General features: G+C 51.7%; 5 protein-coding genes across 5 annotated transcripts; 4 read left to right on the top strand and 1 right to left on the bottom strand.

Annotated features, from left to right (window-relative positions):
- Positions 1–11: 11 nt before the first annotated feature.
- Positions 12–2,812, bottom strand: BGZ61DRAFT_95639 (uncharacterized protein). Its single transcript, XM_046257264.1, has 3 exons — positions 2,603–2,812; positions 510–2,507; positions 12–457 (listed from the first exon to the last, which is right to left on the bottom strand). Exons 1-3 carry the CDS (start codon positions 2,716–2,718, stop codon positions 445–447), a joined length of 2,127 nt encoding a protein of 708 aa, XP_046111297.1. The 5' UTR covers positions 2,719–2,812; the 3' UTR covers positions 12–444.
- A 1,624-nt stretch (positions 2,813–4,436) lies between these two features.
- BGZ61DRAFT_381348 (uncharacterized protein) lies at positions 4,437–5,982 on the top strand. Its single transcript, XM_046242646.1, has 2 exons — positions 4,437–4,508; positions 4,561–5,982. Exons 1-2 carry the CDS (start codon positions 4,453–4,455, stop codon positions 5,897–5,899), a joined length of 1,395 nt encoding a protein of 464 aa, XP_046111296.1. The 5' UTR covers positions 4,437–4,452; the 3' UTR covers positions 5,900–5,982.
- A 449-nt stretch (positions 5,983–6,431) lies between these two features.
- BGZ61DRAFT_442123 (uncharacterized protein) lies at positions 6,432–7,984 on the top strand. Its single transcript, XM_046244683.1, has 2 exons — positions 6,432–6,984; positions 7,036–7,984. The coding sequence occupies exons 1-2, from the start codon at positions 6,858–6,860 to the stop codon at positions 7,836–7,838; spliced, it is 930 nt and encodes a 309-aa protein (XP_046111295.1). The 5' UTR covers positions 6,432–6,857; the 3' UTR covers positions 7,839–7,984.
- Positions 7,985–8,406: 422 nt separating this feature from the next.
- Positions 8,407–9,978, top strand: BGZ61DRAFT_321855 (kinase-like domain-containing protein; the record flags this gene model as incomplete). Its single annotated transcript, XM_046238949.1, has 5 exons — positions 8,407–8,558; positions 8,614–9,029; positions 9,096–9,427; positions 9,476–9,628; positions 9,694–9,978. Coding segments are annotated over 5 exons (1,338 nt in total), but the record flags the coding sequence as incomplete, so codon positions are not given.
- A 1,035-nt stretch (positions 9,979–11,013) lies between these two features.
- Positions 11,014–12,718, top strand: BGZ61DRAFT_411264 (uncharacterized protein; the record flags this gene model as incomplete). Its single annotated transcript, XM_046243259.1, has 2 exons — positions 11,014–11,432; positions 11,491–12,718. Coding segments are annotated over 2 exons (1,647 nt in total), but the record flags the coding sequence as incomplete, so codon positions are not given.
- Positions 12,719–12,774: the final 56 nt, after the last annotated feature.

Here is a 12,774-nt window from a genome sequence, read left to right as displayed (position 1 = left end):
GGAACGGATTGGCAGTACGGAGTTCTCCGCGACACGGCCATCAGGGAGCAAGTAGGAAGATATGCCCGAAGCGGGACAAGTGAGAGGCGGATAAGAGTAAGAATCTATTCACGCATACCTCGTGAATGCTATTTGATAAAGGCCAGCCATGCATATTGGTCGTGACGTTCGTTAAGATAGGTAGAGAGTATATAAGACCTGAGCGCCGGTCCCAAGTAAGAAAAGGAGTTGAAGACAAGTCATGACTCTAGAAGGAGAAGAAATGACACAGCAAGTGCATCAACGTTTAGCCCATTTTACAGGGATTAAATGCAGCATGTAGGGACCGCAGGGTGTGCGTGAAGGGATGGAAACAGCAGTGTACATGCTGTGAAGAGAAAAGAAATTCATAACCAGACGCGCCTGCAGCATGTATATCCCGTTGCACAATGGCGAACAGGTTCTTCACCAACGACGGCTGTGACGAATATTAGCTCCTAGTTTCTTGGTAGCGAATTAGCTTGTCTTACCTGTACGCCGAATCGAGCCTGGGCTGACGTTTCTTGGGTTTATTACTATTGCCGCTGGACTGGCGGCGCTTGTTGATATCTTCGGGGGACTTTGCTTTGTCGGGGCGACCAAGGAGTTCAGCCTCTAGGGAATCCAGGCCAGAAGAGGCATTGGAAACGGACGATCTTCTGGACGAGGGAGACCTGCTGCGGCTTGGCTCGCGCTCGTACGACTGCATTCGATCTGGTGTCCGTCGATGCGTCGTGGTAGGTACATCTGTGCTACGCTTGTCGGAGTCATCCGAGCGGTGTACTTTTCGCCTTCGAGGTCTAAAGCTGTCTCGAAGCTTCTCCGGAATATCGTAGTCTCTGGTGCTTCCGGGGCTATGGTTTGCGGGGCTGTTGGATCTTTGTCGCTTAGAAGGTCTGTCCTCAGGAGTATGGTCCCTGGCATGCCCATGTTTCCGACGCTGTTCACTTGCGTCTCCACTCTCAGAGCTGCTCCGGTCAACTTGGGTGCCTCCAATGGGGACCTTTGGTAAAGGATCGCCACCCGATAGCTTGCCATCCTGTGCGATGGGGTCCAATTGGATCGCGGTATGGTAGGGTTTCTCATAGATTGGTTTGGTATATTCCTCAAGATCGCCTGGCTTGACGAATTGTGATTCGGTGCAGTTTGCATCCCGCTTTCTTGGAAGCAACACTTGCGGGGAGTGGTTTGCTGGCAAAGGCCTTGCAGCCTCGTCGGGAATATGGGTGGCTTCGGGCTCTTTGGGAAGCGCTCTCTCCTCCCATTCGCCTTCTTCGGTCTCGGATGGATCTTTGGGAGGTCCGTCTACCTTGGTTGGTGGTTCAGCCTGGGGCTCCGCGGCGTTGTAACTTTTCTGACCCGGTGCTGTTACAGGGATTTCGGGAATTTCAGGGACTTCCAGAATCTCGGGAATTTTGGGGATTTCAGGAATCTCGGGAATCTTGGGAATTTCGGGGATCGTCTTTGGGGGTGTCTTTTGCGGTGGCTGCTCATGAGGTAGGGGAGTAGCGGGGGAGTTTGAGGCATGTGGAGCCTCGTAATCAGTTCGATGGTTGCGCGCCGCCACCTTTTGATCCGGAGGTCGTGGATGAGAAGGGGGTTTCTTTTGTCGATTATCCCGGTTGCGGTTGTGGCGATCATGCTTCTTTTTATTGCGATCTCGTGGGGGCTCGTGAACATTACGATTGCTTTGAGGAGGTCTTGGTGGGAGAGAGGGGTGACTCCTACCGGGGACAGGCAACGTTGATATTGATGGAGGACCATGACGAGAGAGGGGTGGTGATCCCGAAAGTGGACGTGAGGACGGCCCTGGGGGTGGACCAGGTCTCGGAGCAGGGGGTAGCCCATATGCTGGAGGTGCAGGCGGCGGAGTATATGACGGAGGGTATGACGGTTGGGGATGTGATCCATAGGAGTAAGGCTGAGGGTAGGAGGAGCCGTAGGGCGGCTGAGATCCATATTGCTGAGGCGGTTGGGTGGTCGGAGGAGGACCATATGCCGGAGGATATGAGGATGGAGGTCCCGCCGGGTGAGGTGGGTGCGGCTGGTGAGGTGGATGTGGTGGGTGAGGTGGGCGTTGTTGGTGGGATGGATGTGACGGGTGAGGCGGGAGATGTGGATGAGGCGGCAAGCCGTATGGTCCTGGAGGAGGCCCAGGGGGAAGAGCTGAGTGAGGTGGGTTTCCGTATGGAGGTGGAGGATAAGGTTGTGGAGGGTAGCTCTGTGGTGGGTAGCTGGGCGCGTAGTTGGGAATCGGCGCCGAGTGGGGAGGATATTGTGGAGGAAACGGGGGAGCCGATCCGGGGTACGGCCCCGACGGCTGCCCATAGCCCGGCGGAGGCCCGTATCTGTTCACCGTCGGTCCTGGAGGAGGCGGAGGGGCATATTTGGTGATGATGGGGCCCTTGGACTTCTTGGACCCGCCGTGCTGGTCCCTGTTGTTGCTCCCCTTGCCCATGTTATTGGTGCTTCTCCAAGCCGCGAGGCCGCTGTTGGGGGTTAGTGAGTGAGCCGACAGATGCGAGATGAGCGAGATGAGCGTAGCCAGGGACGGCAGGCTCATTGGGCTAGAGGGAAGACTCACGCTGGGGTCTCTCGCGTGGGCTCCGGGCAGGCAATCGCCCAATGCCCCGAGGCGCCGCAGTTGTAGCACTGGGCGTCCTCTGGCCGGGCGGCATGGCCAGGAGCTGAGTCGGGCATTTCTACCAATGGGATGAGTGAGCGGGCCGCTGAGGCGTGATGAAGTGGTTACGGCCAGACGAAGAGGATTCGCCGTCGAGGAATGAATGGCCACAGCCTGGGGGGAGATCCGCGATCAACGCGGTAGGAGATACTGATGGCGAGGGATGGCGGGATGGAGGGCCCGGTGACAGTGGGAGGACGACAGGATGGCCGACGTTGTGAGAACAATTGCAGGCGGGCAGAGTCGATGGCCATGCGCGAAGGATTGGCGCAGGTGTCACCGTAAAAGGTCGGAGCGCGGCCTCAGCAACGTGCCCGTCTCGTCCCACGCGGAGTCGCAAGGAATCGCAGAGAATCGCAGGCGCCGCGGGAGCACGATTCGACGATGCGATGCGGGACTCGGGAGGCTACAGCCCACCAGAACCACGCGCGCGCGACGGCCAAGGCAACGGAGGCAACGGCCCAAAAGCCCTGGAAAGCAACAAAGTCCCCCTCCCCGAACCTGCCTCTGGCTCCGTGGGCGCGGGCCGCATCCAGGATTTCACCGCGGGAAGGGGCCCCGGTGGAGGTGCGAATGTGCGACGGGGCGGGAGCGCTCTTCTCCTTCTTGCTCTCTCGCGTGTTGGTGTCGCATGGAAGATGCGCGCCGATCGCCATCTGCGTTGGCCGTTCGCCTGTCGCCTGCCGCCTGCCGCCTGCGAAACTGGAGTCCGTATCGCGCGTGTGGAGCGCACGGACCACCCGGGTTTCCCAAAGCTACCACAGCAGCCATGGAAGCTTCCAACCAAACCCAACATCAATTAATGCATTTTCCCGAGCCTTAGCCACTGCGAAACACGATGCTCAATTCAATGAGCATAAAGTCCCTGGAATCCGGAATCCTCCGTGATATCGTGACACAGAGCCACCTCAGAGTTTTGAATTGAGCCCGTTGCAATCCCAACATGAAACTCGTGCCCCTCATGTTGCTGACAGTGAGATGCTGCCCAACGCACTGTCTCCTCCCCGTCTCCCCGTCTGATGACGGAATATTCTGATGCTATGGGGAACAAGAATGTCGAATTTATCTGGATTCGAATCTCCGGACAAGAGATATAAAGCATAGCTTCTCAAGTCTTGCAGTCCAGACTCTCGTGGATCAAGATGCCATCCATTTCAACATATACTAATCTCGCCAAAGTTAACTACTGGAAACCACGCCGCCTCGGTTTATTTATCCGTCATAAATGGCCTCAATTCCGCTCCCATGCCCCCAAGTTTCCAAGGCACATGTTGATTAAGCGGAATTGGTGCGTTGAGACGGAACGTCCGCCGTCATGCGGTCCGGGTCGGTGGTTCCGCTTCGCTCAGGCTCCCCATCGAATGCGTTGACGGCGTACGACAACAGCAAACGGCTTTGTCAACCCGTTTTCGGCTCTTCCCTTGACCTCTTAGAATTTTCCATCTACCCCGTACCCTTTTCTCCAATGTCAAGACTGGTGATGTGGTTATTCCTGGCTACCGATCCCGCTCCGCCCATTCCCCCGCAATTTGGTCTTGATCATCTTCCCCGCCAAACCCCAGACGAAGGCTTCTCGAGTTCGGCGGTTCCAGCCATGAAACATGGCACCACGATCCTCTGCCCTCCTCCATCTTTACCCGCCTCCGCATTTCGGTTAAGGATATCGCGCGCTACCCCACACTCGTCACCATGTGGGAGGAGCTGAACGGCTGTGGAGTAGCTAGGATCAGAGATACCCACCTCTCAAGAGCATGGGACCAAAACGCCCAGACGGGGATTATTATTTAAAGAGATGGTGCTTCCGACGGTATGGATACGAATCAACCTTCTCCAGTTTACTCATCTGATCGGTTATCTAGACTTGTTCGACGCCTTAATGTCATCAGTATGAGATCATCATCATCCATTGCTTGCTTGTTGACGGTGTCTGCTGTCCAAGCTACCATCTCCCCCGGCAGCCTCGTTACCATCTCCGGAGCCGTTGATGTCAACAGTCAGTCGGCATGGTGGGATCCCCTCGATGAGTACGGCGGTTACCAGTGGTTGGCCTACCTCCGCAACCCTCTCAGCGGATCTACCGCCAACAACAACGTCATGATTGCCCGTCGCTCCAACTCTGATGGAACAATCTCCCGCGACTGTGTCAAGACTTCGAGTGGAGATTGCGCCGTCTTCGTTGATGACAGCGGTCACAATACCCCGAGCATCGCCGTCGACGGAGATGGCTACGTTCATGTTTTCACGAGCATGCACAATGAGGCGTGGAAGTACTATCGTTCAGATTCACCTTACAGCGCTACCCTTGTGGATCACAGCTCTGAGATGCCCGACCCGACTGTCTTGATCACGTACCCAGTCGTGAAGCGCGATGCTGATGGCAATCTGTGGTTAATTGTCCGTGGAGAGGCGACCACCTCGGGCAGAGGCGGTTACTTCTACAAGTACACGATGTCTTCAAACACGTGGGCCCGAATCAGCATCTGGGCGTATAGGGCGGGCTACTCGGTGTATCCCGATGACATTCAATTCTCTTCTGATGGCGATGTGCACATTCAGTGGGAGTGGAGCAAATACCCGGCCTCTGCAGTGCGCCACCAAGGCAGCTACGTGCGATACACCCCATCGTCCGGCACGTACAGATCTGCTTCAGGCGCCACGGTCCTTCCGCCTCTCACCCAAGACACTGCCGATATTGTGTACCAGCCTCTCACCTCAGGCGAGACTTACAGCGGCGACATCAACGCTTCACCCGTGCCAGCGTTCCAAAGTGCCAAGCTTGCCCTCTATGAAGACTCGGCGGGAGGGGTTCACATCAACAGCGCGTACCGCTTCGCCAACGAGACGGACCAGCTGTGGCAGGTCCGCCGCGCCACGGCAACGTTTGGCACAGCGAGCCCCTGGAAGCGCGAGATCGTTTACTCGGACGAGAATACCAGCGCGGCCATCGGGGTGACGCACGACGGTACGACGGTCCGCATCTACTACTGCCTCGCCAGCGGAAGTGCTTGGGTTCTGGAGAAGAGCGGCACCTCGACGTGGACGAATCAGGAACTCGCGCCTGCGACCGGCAAGAAAGTGAGGCGGCTGCAGGCCAAGATGCGGTCTGACGGAACGGATATCTTGTATCTGGGTGCGCCTAATAACGTTGATGCGAACACGGGCAGCCTGTATTTCTTGACGGTTGGAGGTAGGGCGTGATGGTCCTAGGATGGACATATCAAACCCCATATTTATTGAATGGTATTGAATGGTATTGAAGCCTCTTCTTGCATACTCTAAACAGAAAACATCTCGTTGTTAGGAGCTGAAAATATGCTGGACACTTCAGCCAATACTGTTGCGTCTGATAAAACCGCCCTACTCCGCCAGTAGTTGCCTTGCGACCCATAACCCATGCCAGGATGCCTCTCCAAGCCACCGCCCTACGAAGGCCACTTGACAATACCACCCTACTCTCCCCCCTTTTTTTACGCCCTACACCCTCATGTGCCTTGCGTGTCCGCCTCTGGCATCTGCCACCATCCGGGCAGTCCAACGTTGAATACTTAAAGGAGCCCATGACCTCCCACCACACTGGAGTCACATCACAAGTCTCTTTGCATCATTTTGAACTCTCTTCAACCAAAATTCTTGTCTCAGCCTAAATTTCAAAATGGATGTTTGGGAATCGCTCGAGTGTCCGATGGGGACCCAAATGGGTCGACCCGGCCCCAGCTCCAGCGATTTCGATTTTATTATTCGGACAAAGCTTGAACGCTCAAAAAAAATCGCTAATTTCCTTAGGCGATCATTGAGATATATAACACATAGGACAATCCCCGATCTGCATCGTCTTACCCCGCGGGGTCCCGCACGGTTCAATCGTGTCTTCAGCCATGATTGCAAACCTGGCAACGCTCAGAACAGTATATGGAGAAGGCGAGATGTGACGTGTCGGAGGAAGAAGAATTCAGTTAGGAGTCCGGAACGGCCGGGTCAAGCATGTGCTCTAAAGAGACCAACAGTACCGTTTTTGGATCCTTCATGGCATGATCTCGAAGTACTCAATCGTCTTCTTGTCTTTCTCCAACAGCTGTTGCTCATACTCGCATTGAGCTTTGTGCTTTTCTTCATTCATTCAGAATTTCCCGGTGGCCGGAGATATCTATGTACGACTATGCCTTGGACAATATGGCCGGCGTTAGTGGTGTTATGGGGCGTGTGCTGGATGTTCTACCCGTCCCCTACCGAGGGGGAATTGGCATTGAAGAACGTGGACCGCTTGCTAGACACATTGAATCAAGGTAAATGAGGCCTGCACAATTTTATAAGAAGCGCTGACAAAAAAATAATAGAAGAAACCTCCTCTTTCGCTTGTTGGCTGGCTCAGTGTGACTCCAATATGTTTAGCGACAAGAGCATATTGGAGACTCCAAACCCTGGAGCTCTCGATTCAGCACAGCTACGACACCCTCTTGAAACAGAAAGTTCGGATCAGAGCAAAACTGCATCGACTGTCGAAGTACTTGATAGCCTTGAGTCTCATCCCATCCCACCTGATGCTTCGGTTCCGACGATTGGGAGCGAGTGTGGGACGAATTCGACAGGCGATGGCGTATCTTCGATACAATGCCCAGCATGCGGAGAAAAGTTCTCGAGACGGGATGTTCTTACTCGTCATCAGAAGCAATCGTGCAAGAAAAACCGAGGACGGCAGAGCGATCATCTCATCTATTTCTGCCCTCACCCAACTTGCAAGCGCTCAAAGTCAGGCCATGGATTCAAGCGAGTGGAACACGTTCAGCAGCACCTCAACCATTGTGATTTACAAAGAAAGAAGCTGGCAGAAAGCAACGAGTCTCCTATGCAACACAGAAAGAGCATATCTGGAGCTTCCGGCCTGGGTAGAGAACGGCAGGCCAATCATAATATGTCGTTAGATGAAGTGGACGGACTCAAAGGAGAGAGTGAGGGATCTGATACTGGGAGGGAAAACCCCCAAAAGTCGAAACTTGAAGGGATGCGTCGAGATCTTGCGAGGGAGCTTGAGAAATCAGAGGAGGAGTCCCGGAGGAAGAGGCAGAGGCTTGAAGGACTCGATGCGCGAATCCGGAGTTTGGAAAGGGAAAAATTGGATCTGTCAAACGGAACGGAATGAGAGTATTAGTTGGGGGTTTTATTGAGCATTAATATTCGCTCGGAGGTATAAGTCCCTTCAGCTAAAGCTCAGGGCAAACCCATGTACCCAAGGTAGTATGCACATTGGGATTCTAAGACCTCAGGCTTATGTTTATGAATAAAAAGGACTCAATTAAAATTTGTACAATGCACTTAAAATTCTTTAGTAGAGAAATACTAAAACTAGTCTTCTAAAACGTTCATTATGATAATGGATAATTATTAGTAAGATTTAGAATGTAAGGATGTGTGCAAGTAGCAATGGGTGTATATGCGAATAGCAATCCTCTTTTCATTTGACTCTTTGCTTATCGAATCGAACCGTGCATAATCGACACAATGAAAATGCGAAAGGAACAAGGCCAGGGTGGGGTTACTCCATTCATCCAGAGCAACCAAACATGCCTGTTGAGTTGCGGCTGCAGCCTAAACCAGTTTATTCTCTACACACTAGAATAATGTCATCAGAATCCGAAAAAGACGAAACAATACCTGAGCGACCTCCAGAAGCCATTTGGTGTGAGCGGTATGAGCATATTGTCCAGGTGATGCCACATGAGAGGCTAGAAAGATATGCGCCAGGAGGTTTTCACCCTGTTGCCCTGGGCGATACTTTCTGTAACGGAAGGTATACGGTTCGTCACAAGCTGGGCCACGGTGGGTATTCAACCGTCTGGCTAGCGCGAGATCGCCAAGAGAAGTGCGAAAAGTCCTGTCTGTGCCCTCGACTCAGTACTGACCGTTGGTATTTCTAGTCGATGGGTTTCTATCAAGATCAAGCAGGCTTACGTCTCAACATGTGAACTGGAGCAAGACCCAGAGGTGAAGGCGTTGAAACTCCTGGAAAGGCGGTATCAGAAGAGTATCGCCACAAAATCAAGGTGCTTTTCCGAGTTGCTAGGTTATTTTCGGCATACTGGTCCAAATGGCACGCATACTTGCCTTGTCACAGAGTTGTTAGGGCCTGCAATTTCCACGGTCCAAAGAGTGTTCGAGGAGTCCCACGTTTACCATTCAATGACGTTGACCAATTTCGAATCGGCTAATTACGACATGGACTCGATTCTCGGAGCCGATGATTGGACATTTCAACCGCATGTAGTTCTGAGGACTTCGAAACAGCTCCTCGATGCTCTTGCAGATGCCCACCAGGCTGGGATTGCGCATGGAGGTATCTGAAGCACATAACCTGTTCATTGTTCAATTCACATTGCTAATTTCGACGCTGTAATCCAAGATATAACGCCGAACAATATCGTCTTCACCTGTCGAGAGGTATGTCATAGTGATAGGGACCTCTGGGATGCTTTGTGCAAGCCAAGAATAGCGCCGTATACTGGCGAGGAGCCCCGATCGGCGCATTTCCCTCAGCAGATGGTAGGATCAACGATGTGGCTAGGGTGGTATGGCAACGAATGGGAAGATATCCGATTGATCGATTGGGGTGACTCCTACCCGGCCGACGAAACCCGCTCGGAACTCTCCGAACCTATAACTCTGAGATCCCCAGAAACATTTTTCCTGGACATTTTTGACTATCGACACGACTTGTGGAGAGCGGGCTGCGTGGTAAGTTTTTAAACGTGGCGCGTATGAGTTCACAGGCTGATCAATCAGATTTACGAGTTGTTCTTCCAGAAGCATCCGTTCGGATCTTACATCTGCTCTGATGTAGATTCGATTCAGCACATCATCATGAAAATGGGACCACTACCTTCGGAATGGCACGCCCGGTGGGAAGAGATCAGTAATGGTAACACACAGGTAGACGTTCGCGGAGGTAAGTCTGTCGCGAAGTGCCAGGAAAGAGTTGAGCTCATGTATTACTAGACGAGACCTGGGTGCGGAAACCCCTCGTTGACATATTCGAGCCTCATCGGAATAACATCATCTGTATTTTTGAGAAAAATGTGGCTTACGACGACGGCGAAGACGACGACCGCAAGCGTAGAGAAGACTATGAAGCGTTACGGACCCTCTTACACCCGATGGTGGGTTTGATGCAACATGACCCGGCCAAACGGATTTCAGTCCAACAGGCGGCATCGTATATCCAATGGACCGATCATTGGAGAGAGCCGTCATCTGACAAGGAAGGTTCAGATGGTGATGTGTCGGACGGATATTGTTCCGCGGATAAGGGTTTAGAAGGAGATGGCTTGGAAGAGGAGGGTGAGGGATTGAGTGATGGCGGTTTGGGTGATCTCTTTGAGTTAGTGTTGCAGTTCGGGGAAGTATCATGTCGTGACTAGTCCCAGCTCCGCCTTGGCTATCTTAGCCATTACTAAAAGACTTCTCACAGATCATGCACGAACAAAGACTGTGGGCTCTTCATTAGCACATAGATCAAGGCCACAATCCAATAACGGGCATCCATCGAGTACGGACTCTCAACCCATCGAAAGTTAGCTTCAGTCAACCGATACCTGAATTAACCACTCCGAACCTCATTCATTAACCCAGAATCTGATTTACCCATATTCCCCGGAATACCCCTCGATAAGGGGACGTAATGTTTGCATCTATTGCGTCTTAATTGTGCCTGTCACAGTTGCCAAGGCCCATAAGACAAGGTCAGTCAGTGTATAAAAGCCTTACCGTCAAGCTATTCTATCCTTCTGGTGCTAGGTGTAGTACTAAATGCGGGTCTCTATTGTTTGTAAATGCTGTATAGCTTTGATCTACCTCATGATATTAAGTAAAGCTAAGAGGAAAATACACAACGAAAAGGCTTTTCCCCAGAATACTCTACGCTGTTCACGTCTCTAATATTTTATGCACCCGCTTTTCTACGTAGTGATGCTCGCAACGCTACTTTATCTCATGGGCTAGCTTTTGAGTTGTTGCGCTGGTGTGATTATAGCGGTGCTACCTACGCCTCAGTTGGAGTCGTACCGGCTATTATTATCTACAATGCAGGCCTGCGCGTATTACTGTGATGCCTGGACCAGATGTCAGACGTCTATTGGCAGTTTTTAGGTCAATTAGATGGGTGATAATCCCGTGACATGTAAACTGCATAACTACAATCATTATATGCAGTATCGCAGCCTCGCCGACCCCTCACCTGGTTCTTCTTCCATCATCACACTTATCACAAAGCTTTGAACGCGTCGTCCTAAACCAGCAATCCGTAATCCTACCATTCGACAACGATGGAGGGTCTCGGTGTTGTCGCCAACGTGATCGCAGTCGTTGACTTATCTGTGAAGGTTGCGTCCCTCTGCCTCCAGTACGCCAAAGACGTAAGAAATGCCGCAGCGGATATTGAGCGACTCCACAAAGAAGTCACCAACCTTCGACGAACTTCTCAAGATGTTCAGAGTTTGCTGAAGAGTCCTAATGGGAAAAAGCTCGAGAAATCTCGGAATTTGGACGATGCTCTTGGTCGCAGCCTCTTGCGCCTTGCGGAGCTCAAGGAGAGACTCAAACCCAGCACAACCTACAAGGCAATGAGCAGAATAGGACTTCGTGCTTTGAAGTGGCCGTTCAACCGCAATGAAGTCGAGCAACTTCTCCAGGAATTTCGGAGATGCACTCAGACAATCTCTTTGACTCTCCAAGTGGATCAAACGTAAGCCCCGGCCCTCTTCTATCTTTATTCTGACTCTTTTCTCATGAAATCTGTTCAGTGGAGTTCTTCTCGAAGTTGATCGGAACATCGTACAAATCGACAGAAAACTATTCAGTATCGACCAAAAGACAGTACTACAGCAGCTTCCTGTAGCTGAAGGGGCAAGTTTCGATTCCCGCGCTGAGGAACACAACCCAACCTGTCTGCCCAACACGCGAGTCGACATTCTCCAACAAATTTCGGATTGGTCTAATGACCCTCATGCCAAGCCCGTTTTCTGGCTTAATGGGATGGCTGGTACGGGAAAGTCTACCATATCCCGCACTCTTGCTCGGTCATTTGCCAGCTCAGGCTTTCTTGGCGCAAGCTTTCTGTTCAAGAGAGGGGAAGCCGACCGAGGGAGCCTATCTAAATTCTTCACAACAATTGCAGCCCAGTTGGCCGAAAGAGTCCCCGATCTTGCAGTGCATATTAAAGCTGCAATCGATGCCGAACCTACTATTGCTAGAAAGGCAGCACGGGAACAGTTCGACAGGCTTATTATACAGCCGCTGGGAAAGATCCGTCAAGAGTCTCAGGGACTAACTACTTTGGTAGTTGTTGTTGATGCTCTTGATAAATGTGAGCTTGATAAAGACGTCAAGTTAATCATTAATCTTTTCTCTCACTCCAAGACCTTGCAGTTTCTAAGTCTAAGGTTCTTCGTGACTAGCAGGCTAGAACTTCCTATCCGCCTTGGTTTTAATGCTATTAAGGGCATATACCAGGATGTTGTCCTTTATGGAATTGATCCTCAAATTATTAAGTATAACATCTCGGCGTTTATCGAGCAGGAGCTTATGAGAATTAAGAACGAGTACAACTTGTCTGTATCAGAAGACCGGCAACTATCAACTGAATGGCCAGGGGGAAGAAACATCGACATTCTTGTCGAAATGGCTATCCCGCTGTTTGTCTTTGCTGCTACTGTGTGCCGTTTCCTTGCCGATCGAAAATGCGGCAACCCCAACAAGCAATTGGAACAGGTCCTAGAGTTTCAATCAGAAAGCCAGACATCACAGCTTGACGCGATGTATCTGCCCATCATGCATCGGCTCATTGACGGCTTAACAGAAAAGCAGCAGGATGAGGTTATCAAGCGTTTTAGGTACATCGTTAGTTCCATTGTTACTCTTGCGAACCCTCTGCCTCTGCCTGCTCTTGGCCATATTCTGGATGTTCAGAAAGAGACGATCGATGACCAGTTAGATCTGCTTCACTCGGTCCTAAGCATACCGTCATCTGCCCAATCTCCCGTGAGACTGCTACATCTCTCATTCCGCGACTTCTTAGTAAACCCCGA

This window comes from Ilyonectria robusta (assembly GCF_021365365.1).
Source record: "Ilyonectria robusta strain PMI_751 chromosome Unknown BGZ61scaffold_2, whole genome shotgun sequence".
Taxonomy (NCBI): Eukaryota; Fungi; Ascomycota; class Sordariomycetes; order Hypocreales; family Nectriaceae; genus Ilyonectria; species Ilyonectria robusta.
Note: the sequence above shows the minus strand (reverse complement) of the source record. Positions and strands in the feature narration are given on the sequence as shown.